Source organism: Mastigoproctus giganteus, chromosome 9 (genome assembly GCF_048544385.1).
Source record: "Mastigoproctus giganteus isolate SK-2022 chromosome 9, ASM4854438v1, whole genome shotgun sequence".
NCBI classification, from domain to species: domain Eukaryota; kingdom Metazoa; phylum Arthropoda; class Arachnida; order Uropygi; family Thelyphonidae; genus Mastigoproctus; species Mastigoproctus giganteus.
In genome coordinates, this window is record NC_143583.1 from 133,984,095 (window position 1) to 134,000,642 (window position 16,548).

A 16,548-nucleotide genomic window follows, 5' to 3' on the forward strand; every position below is an offset into this window, starting at 1 on the left:
GTGGGCGGGTAGGTAATACAATATGCCATCTCAGTTGCGAAGTTTTATCCACATTATGAGAGATGCCAGAAGGGTGTGGTGGTAATGTATTTGGAAAATTAAATGCACTAGGCATAATCCTTATGGGTTTTGAAAATTAACTATATAATATCGGTGTAAATTCACCATAGTTAACCCATATATTTGAGCTACGATTGTAGCGTCGAAGGCATCGTTTTAATTGTATCTCATAATGTGGTTGCCTTCACAACAAGATAGCTACTATTGAATTACTTCAAATAAATAACGCTTCTCTAGTAGAGAAGACTACTGTTATTTATTTTCAGCGTACCACCACCCAGACGATCGTTTCGAAGCTTTTTGGCTTCGTCATCAGTGGGCGGGTAGGTAATACAATATGCCATCTCAGTTGCGAAGTTTTATCCACATTATGAGAGATGCCAGAAGGGTGTGGTGGTAATGTATTTGGAAAATTAAATGCACTAGGCATAATCCTTATGGGTTTTGAAAATTAACTATATAATATCGGTGTAAATTCACCATAGTTAACCCATATATTTGAGCTACGATTGTAGCGTCGAAGGCATCGTTTTAATTGTATCTCATAATGTGGTTGCCTTCACAACAAGATAGCTACTATTGAATTACTTCAAATAAATAACGCTTCTCTAGTAGAGAAGACTACTGTTATTTATTTTCAGCGTACCACCACCCAGACGATCGTTTCGAAGCTTTTTGGCTTCGTCATCAGTGGGCGGGTAGGTAATACAATATGCCATCTCAGTTGCGAAGTTTTATCCACATTATGAGAGATGCCAGAAGGGTGTGGTGGTAATGTATTTGGAAAATTAAATGCACTAGGCATAATCCTTATGGGTTTTGAAAATTAACTATATAATATCGGTGTAAATAATGTGGATAAAACTTCGCAACTGAGATGGCATATTGTATTACCTACCCGCCCACTGATGACGAAGCCAAAAAGCTTCGAAACGATCGTCTGGGTGGTGGTACGCTGAAAATAAATAACAGTAGTCTTCTCTACTAGAGAAGCGTTATTTATTTGAAGTAATTCAATAGTAGCTATCTTGTTGTGAAGGCAACCACATTATGAGATACAATTAAAACGATGCCTTCGACGCTACAATCGTAGCTCAAATATATGGGTTAACTATGGTGAATTTACACCGATATTATATAGTTAATTTTCAAAACCCATAAGGATTATGCCTAGTGCATTTAATTTTCCAAAAAAATTGAAAGTGATATAAGTGAAGATGGAAGCGGAAAGAAGGGAATATATTGGAATTGTGAATCTCTCTCTCTCTCTCTCTCACACACACATGAACAAAATCTTTTTTAAGCAGACTTCGTAGAAGAGCAATTTCGGGCACGGGAGGAAATTATTTTTGTTCTTCGCGAATCTTAATCTTGGAAATCCAAGAGCACAACGCCAGTGGGCGAGGGTGATATTGGTGGAAAGAAAGGAAACAGTCGAGAAGTGCAGTGTTGTACTCCGACTGCCAGTGACTCTTAATATCTTATCTGAAGACATGCCTGGAATTACGCAGTCATTCATGTCCGATCGATGCAGTCGTAACAGCGGTCCGTGATGAATAAGACCTTTCTCTGGGCGAAGTGGCTGAGGACAGTGCGCACTAACCCGTTCATCAACCGATGGAGGCGGCTAAGTTTCCCATTCTGAGATCACGATAGAGTACCGCGTAACGTGACCAGCAGACGCTTCGCTGTGGAGAAAAGGTTATAAATAACTCCCGGTGAGTTTAAAGGTAGAAATGGAAAGGACGAGGGTGAAAGGTTAGACGGGAGTGGGAATTTTATATTCGAAAAGTTTCGCTCAAATAAAAATATTCTTCCCAGTTAAATAGGGGAAGACATAACGAGAGTGGCAGTAAACGTCAACTCGCGGATTGATTGACCTGTCGTGGCGTATTTATTTATTTCGGAATCAGTGCCCCGTAAGGACCAATGGCGCTCGATACCCAGAAGCCTTTTCAGTGGTAGCAGACGGATGACCTCTGTGTTTACAACACAACGACGCCCGAAGAAAGAGAGAGAGATGAACTACGCTGTTCTGGACACTAAAGTGAAACTTGACGAAGGAAAACCAAATTATGCTGTAAAGTCCACTTCCCGTGTAAAGCGTTTACCCTCATGAACGATTTTTGTTGATATGGTTGCGCAATAAAACCCCACTTTCTTAAAAGAGATTGCAGCTCTATAGGTTACCAATATACAACGTAAAATATCAGTTGCAGCAGCGGGCAATCTTATATTTGCCACAAACTGTTTCATCATATTTAGCCATTTTATTATTAGCAGATTTGAAAAGAGCTTTGGACTTTGTAGATAGAGTTCATGTCATAATTTATGTTATTTTGAGATGAGTAGAACTTTATGGGTCTCTGTATTAGTCTGTCGAGTAGCTCTGCATAATTCTCTCCACCCCTCCAACGGGATGTACGCTAACTCTGCAAAACGGTTGATATGTAATCCTCCAACAAAAATTTTACCTGAAATGTAAGGGTCAACTCTGAATTATCTTTGCTTTCGCTTATCCAATAACTACATTTTGTGGGCCAGTAGTTATCCTCAATTGCAAATTGCTTTGGTTTTTAACTTTCCCTGAGATTTCTTTAGGAGAAACTTTTTAAATTCTAAAGTTGTATTATTTTTTGCAAATAACAACAAAACTTGTGGGTTTTTGAAATGAAAACAAAAGTCTGCGTGGTGGAAATTTAATAGTTATAAAAACAATTGGGTCTTCATTTGCATACACGACCAAGGATAATGTTCATTGTCGTATTAGAACTTGTAAGGCCAAAATAACGACAAATCCGGGTACAAATCCTAATTTGGATTGAGGTTTGGGACCGTAATCATGGTCACAACATCACTAAATTGTTTCTTGATGACCAAATATTGTTGTTCATTCTGTATGGAACAGCATTAAACGAAAAGTATCACTTCATATTCGGGACTTAAAGAAGTATGTCCTTTAGAAACATCGAAGGTTATCGGTTTCTTTTGGATTGGTCTTGGTTCAGTAAAATTCAAGCCGTAGATTTGAGCAACGAATGCGTTTTCAGCTCAGAAACGGGTAAACGGATGTAGTATCCAGTTAAAATGTCGTTTATTGAAATCCAATGAAAGGCCAGACTGTTTTTATGGAAGAATTCCGTGTCGATTGTGTGACTGTTTCGATGAAACCTGTACACCAAGAAAATAATTTTTTTCTTGAGATGAAGGCATCCTGGTCACCAAATGACATAACCACAAAAACCTGCGAGAGTTTTCCTGCAAGATTTAACCTCAAATTACGAGAAAGATTCGATTTATAGTTGTGATTGCTGTGGATTTTTTTCGATATTTTTCCTTATTTTAACGTTTTGTCATGCCTATTAGATCCAACAGTATCTATGGACTTTCAAAAAATTATAATAAAATGGTTATACTGTTTCTCTCTTTTCCTTCTCTTTCTCTCTCTATAAAATTTGGATGGAATAAATGTTAGAATAAGTGATTATAATAAGCGATTCTACAACTAAACACAAAAATTTAACAAAAATAATTATTTTCCGTCAAAATTCGCCTGGTATACCTCGTGACCGAGATTTAAGAGGATTATAAATTTTACCCAGTTAACTCAATGATCGTAAGACTCCCTCTTCTTATTTTGCGCAGTTAACCCCCTGACTTCATGACTGATTAACCATTTTGCAGAGTGTATCTACTCCGTCCTCCCCCACATACAAAAAATTCGGACTTTTTATCCAGCAACACAAAACTATAAAAGAAACTACAAACACTAAAAACCACACAATTTATGGACACAATACAGTTTAGCTGCCTGAGTGTTTATTACGAACAAGCCTCCATTCCCTGTTCACCATAGAATCTCAGCAAATGAAATTCACCCGCTGTCTTTCCAAACGTAATCCCATGTTCTACCACCGAATTTTCTACCCAAATCTCTGTTTCTACTTCAAGCTTCAATATTTGGAAACTCTGCGAACCGTTCTCGGTCTAAAACAGTTGTACCATATCTTCACAGGTTCAACCTACCTGCCGGATTTTCTATGCCATATTGATCTTCACGCTCCAGCAGTGGCTACTGGGCAGACGACTACAATCCACATCGGTAACTCTAGGCTAGAGATATCCAAGAACTCCTTTAATAGAACTATGGCACTTATGAACGAGTACGATCTGGATATGGCTTTGGACAAGAAAGAGTTTCACAGAACTATCCGGGCAGGCTGGATGGTTGACGGATGAGTTCAAAGTTAAAGATGTCCTCATCAATGCTTGTGTGTGTGTGATGTCTCCTGCAACTTCCTACTCTCTGAGATACTCTTCTTGATACTGTACTTTTGACTTAATAAATAATTTTTTTTCCTCGAGTTAAACTTTTCGGTTGAAAATGAACAATCATTATACTTAGTGTATATTCTTCTATTTTAAACAAGCAAGCCTCCCAAAGGAATCCATAAAGGAATCAAAAAAAAGTCTGCCGCCTTTATTATTGCAATCAAGGTGAGCAAAAAGAAAAACCAGAAGACCGATTCTCTGCGCTTCACAAACTGAAACGTATCCTTTGAACCATTTTCTGCTCGTGTTAAAGGGTGTCCAAGATCCCTAAATCAAGACCTTAACCTTCATTTTACGACGTTCCATTAGGAAAAGCTCGTGCGAAGTAACTTTACAGAAGTGATTTGTTTCGTACTGTTAACTGTCAGCTTTCATTCTCGCACTGTGGAGCTTCCCTCACTTGGTGCTGCGCTTGATAAACGACCTCCGGCGTCTTAAATGACGAAACAAATAAAAGAACGTCGCTCGCTTCAGGCATGCGAGAGTTGGTAGAGTAGGGAAGAGCGGCAATTAATTAGGTCGCCCCCCCTTCCAGAAAATAAAGTTTCGGTGCTCACAAAGCTTCAGACAAGCCCATATCTGGTTGGTTGTCACGTGGTACACAAGAGCAAATGTCGTGGATCACCTACTCGAACGACTGTGATCACGTGACAAAATTTACGCGAAACTGTGCTGGAGATGGTGAAGTACACGACCCAATGGTGACAAATGCCAGGATGCCGCTTTATACGATTCGTTGTCTCATTGGATCCCAGAGACAGAGAGCCCAAGTAAAGACAAATAAAAAAAGATGCTACAACAAATGCGCTTGACATACAAAAAAATGAAAGTATCGTCGAACTAAAAATAGAATTGTGCGCGTGTGTGTGATGTATGCCATCCAACCACGTAGCATCCAGCCTGCTAGACAGGGTGCCATTCTTACGTGGCTGTATCCAATATTGATGGCATCGTTATTAAGTGTACAGCTGTTGTGTAGTCAGCTAACACATAATGGAACCGATGCTCATCCGAAAAGAGGTGCAAAGCCAAATAATTCCAGAAATGCTATAACAACTTGGCGCCTTCTTTTCTTTCTTGGAATAGCTACTCAGCTATCGACTAGTAGATGAAAGAGGGAGTCTTTTAGAGAAATTTGTCTGTTGGACGTGCTGAAAATCCAAATATGCCAGTTATTTACAATCTTCGGCGCCATGGGCCGACTCGGAATTGCGTCATTTGGCGCAAGCGGATTTTGCGGGTTATATCGCTGTTCCGCGATCATAATGCTATTAATACCACCACCACCTAATGCGCTACTCAAACTTCGTTCTCATTGGCTCTTAACAATATCGTGTTAATTTTTAGCGCGATCGTGTTAGCATCTGTAATTACTCGGTGCCGAACCATGACGTCATTGCCATCCTCTTCTTCACGGCGAGTAATTAATACTTAAAAGAGTTTCAAAAGAACGAAAAAATATTCTGCCGGAGTCTGCCAGTTAAACAAAGCCTTAATTAGTCTATTCACTCGCTGTTACCATCACGCCACCTAGATGGCATTCGTTGCAATCTATAAACTCCGCTACTTCTGAGATTAATTGCACGACCGAGATAAAAATCCATTGAAGTATGTCGTAAAGACAGTGTATGATGGCGGCAAAAGATGCGACACTGTAACCCTGTCGCACGCTTACCATAAGAAGAAACAAGAAACTGCGAGTCAATTAAATGTAAAGGAGTGAAGCGAGAATAGAGTTTGGAACGTGTCTAAACGTGTTTAGCGCAGTTATTTGCCAACATTCTTAGAATTTGGGTTGCATGAAAGATTTAAGGGTTGGTAACCTTTCTCATTGTATCACTTGGTCAGGTGGATGAACACAGAAATAATTCGAATAAGTATCATTACCATCGATGGACCACGAAAATCTTCAGCATGTAATCTGCTGGCAAGCGTACCTAGGGTTGCCGATGTCTCTTAAGAACATCAATTGGTGTTCCAGTTTTCAACGAATGTAATTTTTAAGCTAAATTTTGGGATAAGCAATTCAAAATCGGAAGTGAATCATTATTGGACCATTCAGTACTGTCTAAACCAGATGCGTGTATCTTATTTATTGTTTTCTACACCTTGAAGAAATACTTGCTGGACCATTATTATTCAAGTGATTCTGATTGAAAATATTTCATAATTCTCATTGAACTTCAGATTTAATGAATTATATTTGTAGGTAGTTCAATTTCTTCCTCTATGGATCTAAAAGAATCCAGCAGGACGTATCTATGAATTTCTTGACTACGTTCACTGCATCCACGCGTTCAAAACAAATCAACTATTCTATAACTGTAAAATCGTAATAAAATAAACAATATTGATCTACAGGGTGTTTTTGCATTCATCACATCTTGACAATTAAAGTAGTCTGGTGGCTAAAATTCCCTGTCTTATTAATACCAGGTAAACTTTATGATCTATGAAATTAGTTCATATTAATCATACAGGGACCAATTTATTGAATGAATCGTAATTGCGAACCTTTGTGGTATAGATCTGCAATGCTAAATGAATTTAGGCTATCGGCTGGATCACCTGATCCAGACTTCTAGTGTGGACTTTCGCCACAGCAGACGCGTATAAATATACTATAAGAAATTACAGTACTATAAGACAAAACTATTTTATATCGTTTACTTTACACATAATCAAATCTGAATATAAGCACCAGTATTGTCACAACCTTTCTCAATGTAACCACTACATTTTCCTCTGAGCAGGAAAGCAAGTCCACAATAGCACTGCCAGTCTCCCTCCATCCTTTCCGGAACATTTTGTCTCAAAATGAACTGAAGCCCGAAATACAAATAAAGCTCTAGCATGAAAATCTTCGGAAATATAATGAGAGTTCTCTACAAGGGAGTTTTAGCCCTGTTGTTTTCAACAGCAGAGTATGGTTCCATGTTCTGCTGCTGAAGAATCCAGACTAGCCCGATTGATATCCAGCTCAATGAACCAGTGAGTAACAGAGCTATCCGTATTTGTACTCGAACAAAATTGAACGTAATCTTCAGCCCTACGAGAAGCACATTTCTTCAGAGTTTTATTATTAATGGCAAGATTGAAATCTAAACATGCTTAGTGAAACTCTGAAGAGAACCTCGCAAAATGAAGGTTGGTTGGTTTTTTTTTTTTATTTTTTTTTTTTTTAGGAGCATTAGCAACTAAGGCCATATTGCTCCGGGATATGCGGTGGTCATTCCTTGACCTTTCCGCAATCCTCCGTATTTGGTGGTGACGGGCTCGAACCCCGGTCTAATCAAGAAGCGTGTGCTGCGCACTGCTGCTCCTTCCCACCTGGCTACGGAGGCGCCTCAAAATGAAGGTAGCATACTATCTGGAATCTTGCCAAAGCTCAACGTTTTGCATTATCACAAATTGGATTAATACAAAACATGTTTGTAATACTGGAAGGTCTGGGAATTCAGCGTTTTCTAAGCAAATGCGGAGCGTTTAGTCTTCTAATGCACAAATGGTAATTTGCGAACAACGCCAACGATGACTGTGGAACATTTCCAACGTTAAAACAAACTTCAGTCACTGGTATTCGTTTCGTTGGCGACCCTGGCCTCAAAGGACAGAAGACTTTGTATTTATGTCCCTCTTAAAATATAGCAATTGAGTCATGGACATTGTAACCAGTGACACAAAGTGCCATCCGCCTCCAACCCAAAGAGCCCATTCACGAGGACCATATAATTGTCAGTAAAAACTACACATCTTTTTTTTCTTTTGATTATGCAAAAATCCAGCCTTCTACACAATATAATATTGTCTTTCGTATCATTTCTATTGCCCATCGAATTATTTTCTGATATCCTAGTAAATGAAACATCGATTAATTTATTCGGATTTGTATGTATATATTTTTTTTTAAATGTACTTGCAATGAACTTTCCTTTTTTCAATAATTGCGCACAAAATGTTTAATTCTACCAAAACCAATCACCATCTTGGAAAATAAGAAATAGCTTTTGTATTTTCAAATATCAAATTAATATTTCATGTTTCATTATTTATGCATTTTCTCCTTTGAAGTGGGGAAAGGACCCTTGTACGGAGATTTTCTTTAGGGTCACAAATTTATAAATTCTGTCCTGGTTGCTGAAGTGTCTCGTTCATCCTAGGAATGCTGCGCAATTTAAACTGGAAGGTATTAGATTCGAAATGCAAGGTGCTGATATGATGAATATTTGTACTTTGTGCAAGCATGAGCAACATTTTTCTTACGATGATGGATTCTGCGACTTGTCCCTCGTCTCGAAGAGTCTTGCTCATTTATATTACAAAAACCTCTTTTCAGCATTATGATAATGGATCGCATTTGGCTCAATTGTCATCGCACACAACTCTGCACTCACGGCATGTCTTGGTCCAATAGCTTCCACCTGCCTACCAAGAGATCAAGGTTGTGTCCAGGACTATCTTGGGAAAGAAGTGGTTGGTTGTAGGGTTTAGGCGCATTGGCAACTTACGCCGTATACAATATGTTTGTAAATGGCGCGTGTTCTGTGGTCAACTGTTTTGCTGGACAAAAAACCCCAGTTTCCTGAGGAGAGAAAAGATTCTACCCTCGCTGAGACCGGCTAACTGAGCCACATTTTGAAAAAGGCCCATTAAAATTCCTTGCGTCATTGACGGGATTCGAACACAGGTCTTTTCCATCCAATGTGTGGGGAGGAGTTGGACGCGATCAAGTACTATATAGTTATTGATGGAAAGAAGACGTACTCAGAAATACACGAAAATTGATTTTCTTTGCACAATTCCAGACAAGAACCAAAACTCTGTTAAGTTTTTTTTTATCAGAATGTTAGAAGTACAAAGCGAAAACAACGTTACTTGAGCGCACTCAGTGTGAAAAAGTTGCACTAAAATTAAGAAAAATAGTTTTAGAAACGTACGTGCCAGGAGACCATCCGAGATTAACTTCTAGCGGACTACTCTTAAAAACAGAATGTTACGATTGACCTCTTCCCTTTCCCGTCTTATTATTTCCGGCCTTACAACTCTTTTTTTTTTCCCCCTTTGCTTTTCGTTCAGTTTTTCATGTTCTGTTTTACTTTCGCCTTTTTATTTGCCTCATTAAGCTTTCTCTCCAGTTCTTTTTTCATTTACTTCTTCATTTCCTTTTCTCAAACATACAAAGAGAGAGAGAGAGAGAGAGAGAGAGAGAGAGAAGAACGAACACTGCTTCGAACAAATACCATCGCCTTCTACATCCACCGTATTGTGTTCGTGCGTGCGTGCGTGTATGTTGTCCTGTGTGTGTGTGTGTGTGTGTGTCAACAAGGGAGAGAAATGATGGTCGTATCCAACCATATGGACTGGCTGGATGCACGGGATGTGTTCTTCGTGCCTGCAGCTACAACCGATAATTCCATTACACCTGTAGCAATGAACGGCAAACAAAGCGAGCATTAGGCTACTCGTTATGCACCGCTAAAGTTCCTGTGATTTAGCAGCGAGTCGCCCCGGTAAAAAGTTAGCGATATTAATTCTGTGAACGTGGCAATTGAGAACGCTCGCTGTGACTGCACGTAATGAGAATACGTGATGAGCATACTTTCTTTGTCGGCCTGCACAGACACGCATCTAACCCTTAACACGATTTGGTGCTGATTAAAAAATGTCTTCTAGCGTGCTCACCCGCTATTGGATCACCCGCAACACACCGAAATCCAATTGATTTCGGTCGCCGCGTAATTACGGACGTTTGACAAAACTTTGAAGAATTGGGATTCGCCTTATTTATGTCGCGCACACATTTCTGGTCCATCTAACGAACTCTGCCATTTTTCTAGTTCCACACCTCGCTCCGAACCCTTCATTTCGCTTTAATTCGCCGTGTTTCTGTTCGCTCAGCGATATTTCGGAAGTTCCTTTTCATTTCCGTCGTCTTTCATTGCTCCAGGGTCTTCCAGGAGATCAACGGATGTCATTCTTTCTGATACCAGCTTATACATTTCATCTGCTACAAGTTCCTTTAGTTTTCGGACATCAGACCATTTTTATTGCCTTATTATTATCGACATTTTCCGGAAACTTCAGTTTTTCATCCAGAAAAAGTCAAATTGACCATAGAATGCTCTCAATTTACAAACATAATACACTTACGCCTCGTGGCCTTTGTTGCTTTGGTACAATAACAAACAACAAAGATAACTTCGCCTGAGATCGGTTAAGTACCTTAAAGAAATGCCTCCAATCTTCTGTAACAAAATACGAACACCAACTACTCCAAAAGAACAATGTCGAAACCAATAAATTGTTGTGGAAGATCAATTTGAAGTACTTTGCTCGAGATTCTCGCATATTAAAGTGAATTTTTATGGGACGTCTCACCAGCGCCTTTGCCCAAGCAATTTAATTCTTCACGAAATTATGAATGCTTTAAGGAGTTTAACAAGTCGTATTTTCAAAGTGCCTAAGCAGACTTTGGTAATAGGATCTTTTCAAGTTTGTTTGGTAACACAACCGACTGTGTTTGCTCGTTCAGTAATGTTACTCGATAAACCCGAAAAGCAGGATCTTGGGGTTAAATGCAACTCAATGAAGTTAAATTTGAAATTTGCTATGAGTGCTATCTCTTATCATTTTACCATAGAAACTGCCAATATTCTTTATAGAAAAGTAAAATTCTTTTCTTAAATAAAAACAGAAACTTTCCTAATATCTTTTTCATGTTTCTAGCAATCTTGGAGTCTAATGAGAGAATTAGGAGACTCCGGGAAGACCCCTTCGATGGGAGAAAGGCTAATGTCTCTCCAGTACAAAAAGGTGGTAAAGAGAAGATGAATATCTATAGGCCAGCGAATTCGACTTCTGTAGTAGGGAAGATCATGAAGTCTTGTTAAGGATACGATTCGAGACTATCTCGACAAGGATTGTATCCTAAATAGATCCCAGCACGAGTTCGTTAAAAAGGTAGGTCATACCTGCTCAATCTGGTAAATTACTATGATGTAGTCATTAAAAAGTTGGATGCAGATAACAATTCTGCACCCATCTTTGTTTCTAACAATTAGAAGCAAAGCTTTTAATATCGATCCTCATGGAAGGCTGCTATACACACCGGAAGAAATTGACATGAATGGTATGATCATAGGCTGGCTAAAAGAGAAGAGACAGTGGGTTGCCATAAATGTCTTCCAAATGGACCAGTGAAACAAGTGGGGTCCCTCAGAGATCGGTGTTCTGCGTACTTCTATTTCTATAAATGACAATGACGAGGATATCCAAGGGAAGCGTCAAAGTTTTCTGATGATTTGAAGGCGGAAAAGATAGTGAACACGACCCAGGTCATGACGCCTCAAAAAGACTGAGATCGGTTGCATGTGTGGCCCGAAAAATGGCAACTAAAGTTTAATACTTCTAAATATAAGGTAATACATTGGGGGAACAGAAATCCTGGAGTCACATATAAGTTAAGGGGACAGAAGCAGAAAAATGGTTGAAGACGAAAACGCCTTAGGCCTTACGATTCAATCTGGCATGAAATTTTCCATGCAGTATAAACAGGCAGCTAGGAAGGAACATGGTATCCTGCCCATAACTTGTAGAACCATTGCTAGTAGGGAGAAGGACGTCTTTCTCCATTTATACAAGAGGATGGTTAGACCGCTTTAGGAATATTATAGTCTGCACCTGAAAAAAGACATTGAAGTTCTGGAGTCGGTTCAACGAATAAATCTGATTGGGGAAGATCTAGGGGAACAACTGGGAAGGGGGGAATATCTGATTGAGGTGTATAAAGGAGTTGAGTAAAATGAATGCAGAAGGTGTGTTCTTCGCTGTAGGTTAGACTAGAACCAAGGAGCACAAGCACAACTATAAAATCTCAAAGAATTACAGAATCTCAAGAATTTCTCTAGGCAGCGGGTTGTCGAACGCGGAAATAAGTTGCCTCCCATGGTGGCAGAGGCAGTGAGTTTGGCTAAGTTGAAAGCGGAATTGGTTGGTTGTCTGGTGGAAATAGGAATTGTATGCATATTCTGTTTTGTTTTTTGTTTTTTTGACTGATGTAGAAAAAGTCCGCTTTCTTTGAACATTACTTACTAATTTGTCGCACTCATCGGAATCTTTAAAATAAGGCGACCACGAGAAGGGCAAAACAGATAATGAGCTTTTTGCCTCACAAATGCAAATGTAAAATGGATTGGCTTCTGGTTTCTTATGATTACTGACTACCAAACATACCAAAACCGTTTCAAAAAAAGTATAATCTGTGTGGATCGTCTCCACCTGTCCTCTCTTCCCCATTGCAATAGTTAGTGGAGAAAATTGCCTCGTGCAATTCATTTCACCTCATCAACTGTGGAGGACTCTTCGCTCCTTCGTCCATTATCTCCAGCACCTAATGACAATAATTAAAATATGCGGATAATTAATTTTTACCTCAGATTAAATTTCCTAATCGATGTTAAGCATCTCATTTAGAACGGCAGATTATTCATTTTGTCACCCATCTTAATCTTCTCTTGTACTTTCGGGTATTTTAGGGACAAAAAGTAGAAACGGTGTCACGCCGAAGATTCAGGTCAGTCGGAAAGAGTTGGTTATTATATTTTTTTTAATTACATCTTACTGCGGTGTGTGGGGGGAAGGGGTGGGTGGTAAAAACCAATTAGCCGAAGATTAATTACCTTCTTCTTCTGGTTTCTATTACATGACCGCATATCGCACTTACTGCTCTAGACGTCACCTTTCTTTTCCCACCACAAATCTCATTATCATAAACATGAACGGTATGAGGATGGCCAATAGTACGAGATGGAGTTTCCCGGTAATAGCAAAGTGCCAGCAGCAACATAGCCCTTGTTGTTGCATTTGGCGTATATATGATGGATGGGTTAATTTTGAGTCCCCGTTTTTCAGTTCGGTAATTGAATGTTTACAAACCGGTTTCGTACTGGGAAATCAAGTGGAATTGTAATGGATTATGCCAACAATTCTTAATTTTAAAAAAAACAACAAAAAAACCCCCTCCAGTATGCCACTTTTGATCATTTTTAAAGCGTAATGGTTATCCCTTCCTCTTCAAATAGTTGGTGCTTACTACCATCTATGGTATAATGACGGTACAATATGATAATCTCCACATTCCTACTATTAAATAGTACTACGAATAAGTGATAGTCGAGATCTGATTGGTACATGCAACGAATGGACCCTCTTTCACTTCCCGAAGCTCAATTTGCTGATATCAATCAAAATAACATTATGATATCATTGGACAATTCAATGTTAATCAAATTCTGTGACGCATGACGTTCAGTTTCATGTAATAAAACGGAAATTAGTTGTGTAATTAGCAATGTCAGGCAATGAGAAAACAGAGATTATGACAAAGAAACACGTGGTAACTTGTTTTTATTCGCAATCAATAACAAGGCAACATTAAAGAAAATATATAACTTTTTTTGGTAGTACGTAAGTGTTATCGGGTAACACAGTTTAAAAAAAAAAAAACAATAGTATTTCAAATTTTAGGTAACCTAGCCTTTTTACAAATAAATAGATAGACTTCGTAGTATTTAATGGTATTAGTAAAGGTAGGTGTGATTAAGGTTAGATTTTAAAAGAAGCCAACACTTTGGCTTCTTTGGAAAGAACGTCGGAATGCTGTTCCAGTACACCATACACCTCTTAACTGCTTTCTGTTCTGTTATTCCAACAAGCGTCCCGTTTCGTAAATTTTCAATTTCGAGCCCTGTTTACCAGAAATGCGTTATTTAGACAGGGAGGGTCTGTTGCTCAAGGAACGGAATCCGGGCGAATGGGTGACTTATGTTGCACTCGCTAATACGCCACCGGTAGAAACGCACTTAGCACACGTGGAACGTCTATTAAAACAGATGAAACAAATGCAATAAGAAAAGAAGTGAGAATTAAGTGCTGCGCTAATTAAAATATCTAATTAAAGCGTTGTTGTACGCCATTAAACAGTGCTGGTGAAACTACAAGAGACGCATTTTTACCACTTAAAGAAACAGTTGCGCGCATATATTTTCGCCTATTTGTATTACGTTGTCACATAAATAAAGTTTTAAGCGTGGATTTATAGGGTGGTGTTATTTCCGAGGAATATTCCCCACGCGGTGTCACAACTACATTTATAACATCTAAACTTAAAGTCCCACTGCGACTCTTGAACAGACTTTTTTTTTTTCTTTGAAAGATTCCATCAAACTTCGGTAGAAGTTTGGAAACAAGACGAGCAGAGGAGGAGGCAGTCTTATATATACAGCCGATGTTACAATAAAAGAGCTAAGCGTTTGGATTACATGTCAGACCACGAAGTCGAGTCACGTCCTGAAGGACAAGACGAGATCAAAACGCTATTGAAAGGCTCAAGTCTTGTGGCTATTTCTTTCGTGTACTTCTTACGTTCAAATATAAGTCTATAGGGAACCGAATGTACGCTGACCTTTTTATAAACTCAAAGACTAATGGAGAGAACGTTCACAAATGTGCTGACAGAGCTAAGCTTCTCGGGGATGTGACCGGCAGTGATACAACGCCTTTCAAGTGTTCAGTACTCAGAACACATTGAGTTTGTGTTGGCAAAGCCCTGTTCTTTTTACGCCATTTCACACCGAGATATTCGTATTAATTCGGGTATATTGACTACACCCGACTGCGTTCACCAGGGACTATTACGTTTGCCTCCACAGAAGTAGCCAACTGTCTCCACCCGCTCTTGTACCACACACGCATTCAACTGCGCATGCTGTGGGGGAAAAAAATAATAATCATCACGATAATATTCAAATATGACCGATTGTCACACACATCTAGCTCTCAGTCTTATATCGATACTTTATGGTGGGCGCAGTCTTGAATAGTAGAACTTGTTTAAGAAGATTCTGCACCTCCTAAAAGATTCGAAGTGTTTAGTACCAATGAATGTAAAAAAATAAAATAAATAAAAGTTCTGTCCTCCTAAAACGTTTTTCGGTTGAATAATTCAATTCACTTATTGATGATAAACGCATTTTTGGTAACTATAAGAGAATTTGCAATTTCCTAAATATTTCGAAATATTTTTCCCCACTGAAAATAAACAATTCTGGTATCACAGGTTGCTGTTGTGGAATATTAAGTTGTCGTTGTGATTTCAAATAAATACTTTCAGTGTATGCAATGTATATTTTAAAAATTCAAACTATTTCAAACTGAATTTTCAATTACTATCATTCACATATATCATCATTGTTATATCGCTTCCCCTTGAAAAAGGAAAGATCCCCCAGTGCCTCCCCTCCAGAACTATGACTTTTTCTATTAGCAACAGATAAACTACTTTTTGTAGTTACACAATGGGATACAGATGTAGCCTGATTGTAAGGAACCCTTCCCCTTTTTACCCCAAGCAGATTCATTTAATTCTTATGTATTCTATTATCTTAATTATTAACCAACCCATACTCGTAAAACGAATACAATATACGAGTATATGTTGAGTATAAAATTGCCAAGGGGGTTACAAATTTGACCAGGAATTTTGATCGTCTTACCTCTTTCATATTAGGTAGCTGTCCTGGCTTACCCTCCTTTCAGATGTGTACAAACTGATGCCATCGATTCAAATTGCCACTATCTCTGTAATATAATTCTGTGGGACCGATTCATGGCCACCAGAGAACACACGCCTGTGCTGCAGCCAAACTTCTGTGTTACTAAAATTCTTAGGCCTGTGTTTCATCACACTGGTCAAAAAACTGGGGACGTGCAACATAAGAGATATTGCTCACTGTCGCATGACTATCCTTGAATGTACTATACCAATCACACTACCCTTCCCCACCTTCTCAAGATCATTCCCAAATGCATTGCAAGTTTTCGGTGAATATCAGCCACTTGAGAGCTTTCTTTCACTAAAAGTTCGATTACATATGGTTGCTCCACCTTTCTTAATAATACGCATAAGCTGAATTAGCTCTCTTGCCATACGACTAAGCATCACCGAATTAACGAAGTAATTTTTTTTTTTAAAAGCTCCATACATGCACGTATATGGCATTCTGCCAATTTTTTTTACTCATTCCAAAGTGTTCTATCAATTTCAGTATAGTAATTTTAATTGTCCAAAATTGTCTAAATGGCGCAGTCCTAAGTGGC

General features: G+C 38.8%; 1 protein-coding gene across 1 annotated transcript in view; it reads right to left on the minus strand.

The window, feature by feature from the left end:
- LOC150080750 (uncharacterized) overlaps positions 1-16,059 on the minus strand; it is a 229,425-nt gene extending 213,366 nt beyond the window's left edge. Inside the window, exon 1 of the mRNA XM_090381082.1 lies at positions 15,945-16,059. Within this exon, the coding sequence (XP_090237208.1) occupies positions 15,945-15,953 (9 nt within the window). The 5' untranslated portion in view covers positions 15,954-16,059. The remainder of the gene's footprint in view (positions 1-15,944) is intronic.
- Between the last annotated feature and the right edge of the window lie 489 nt (positions 16,060-16,548).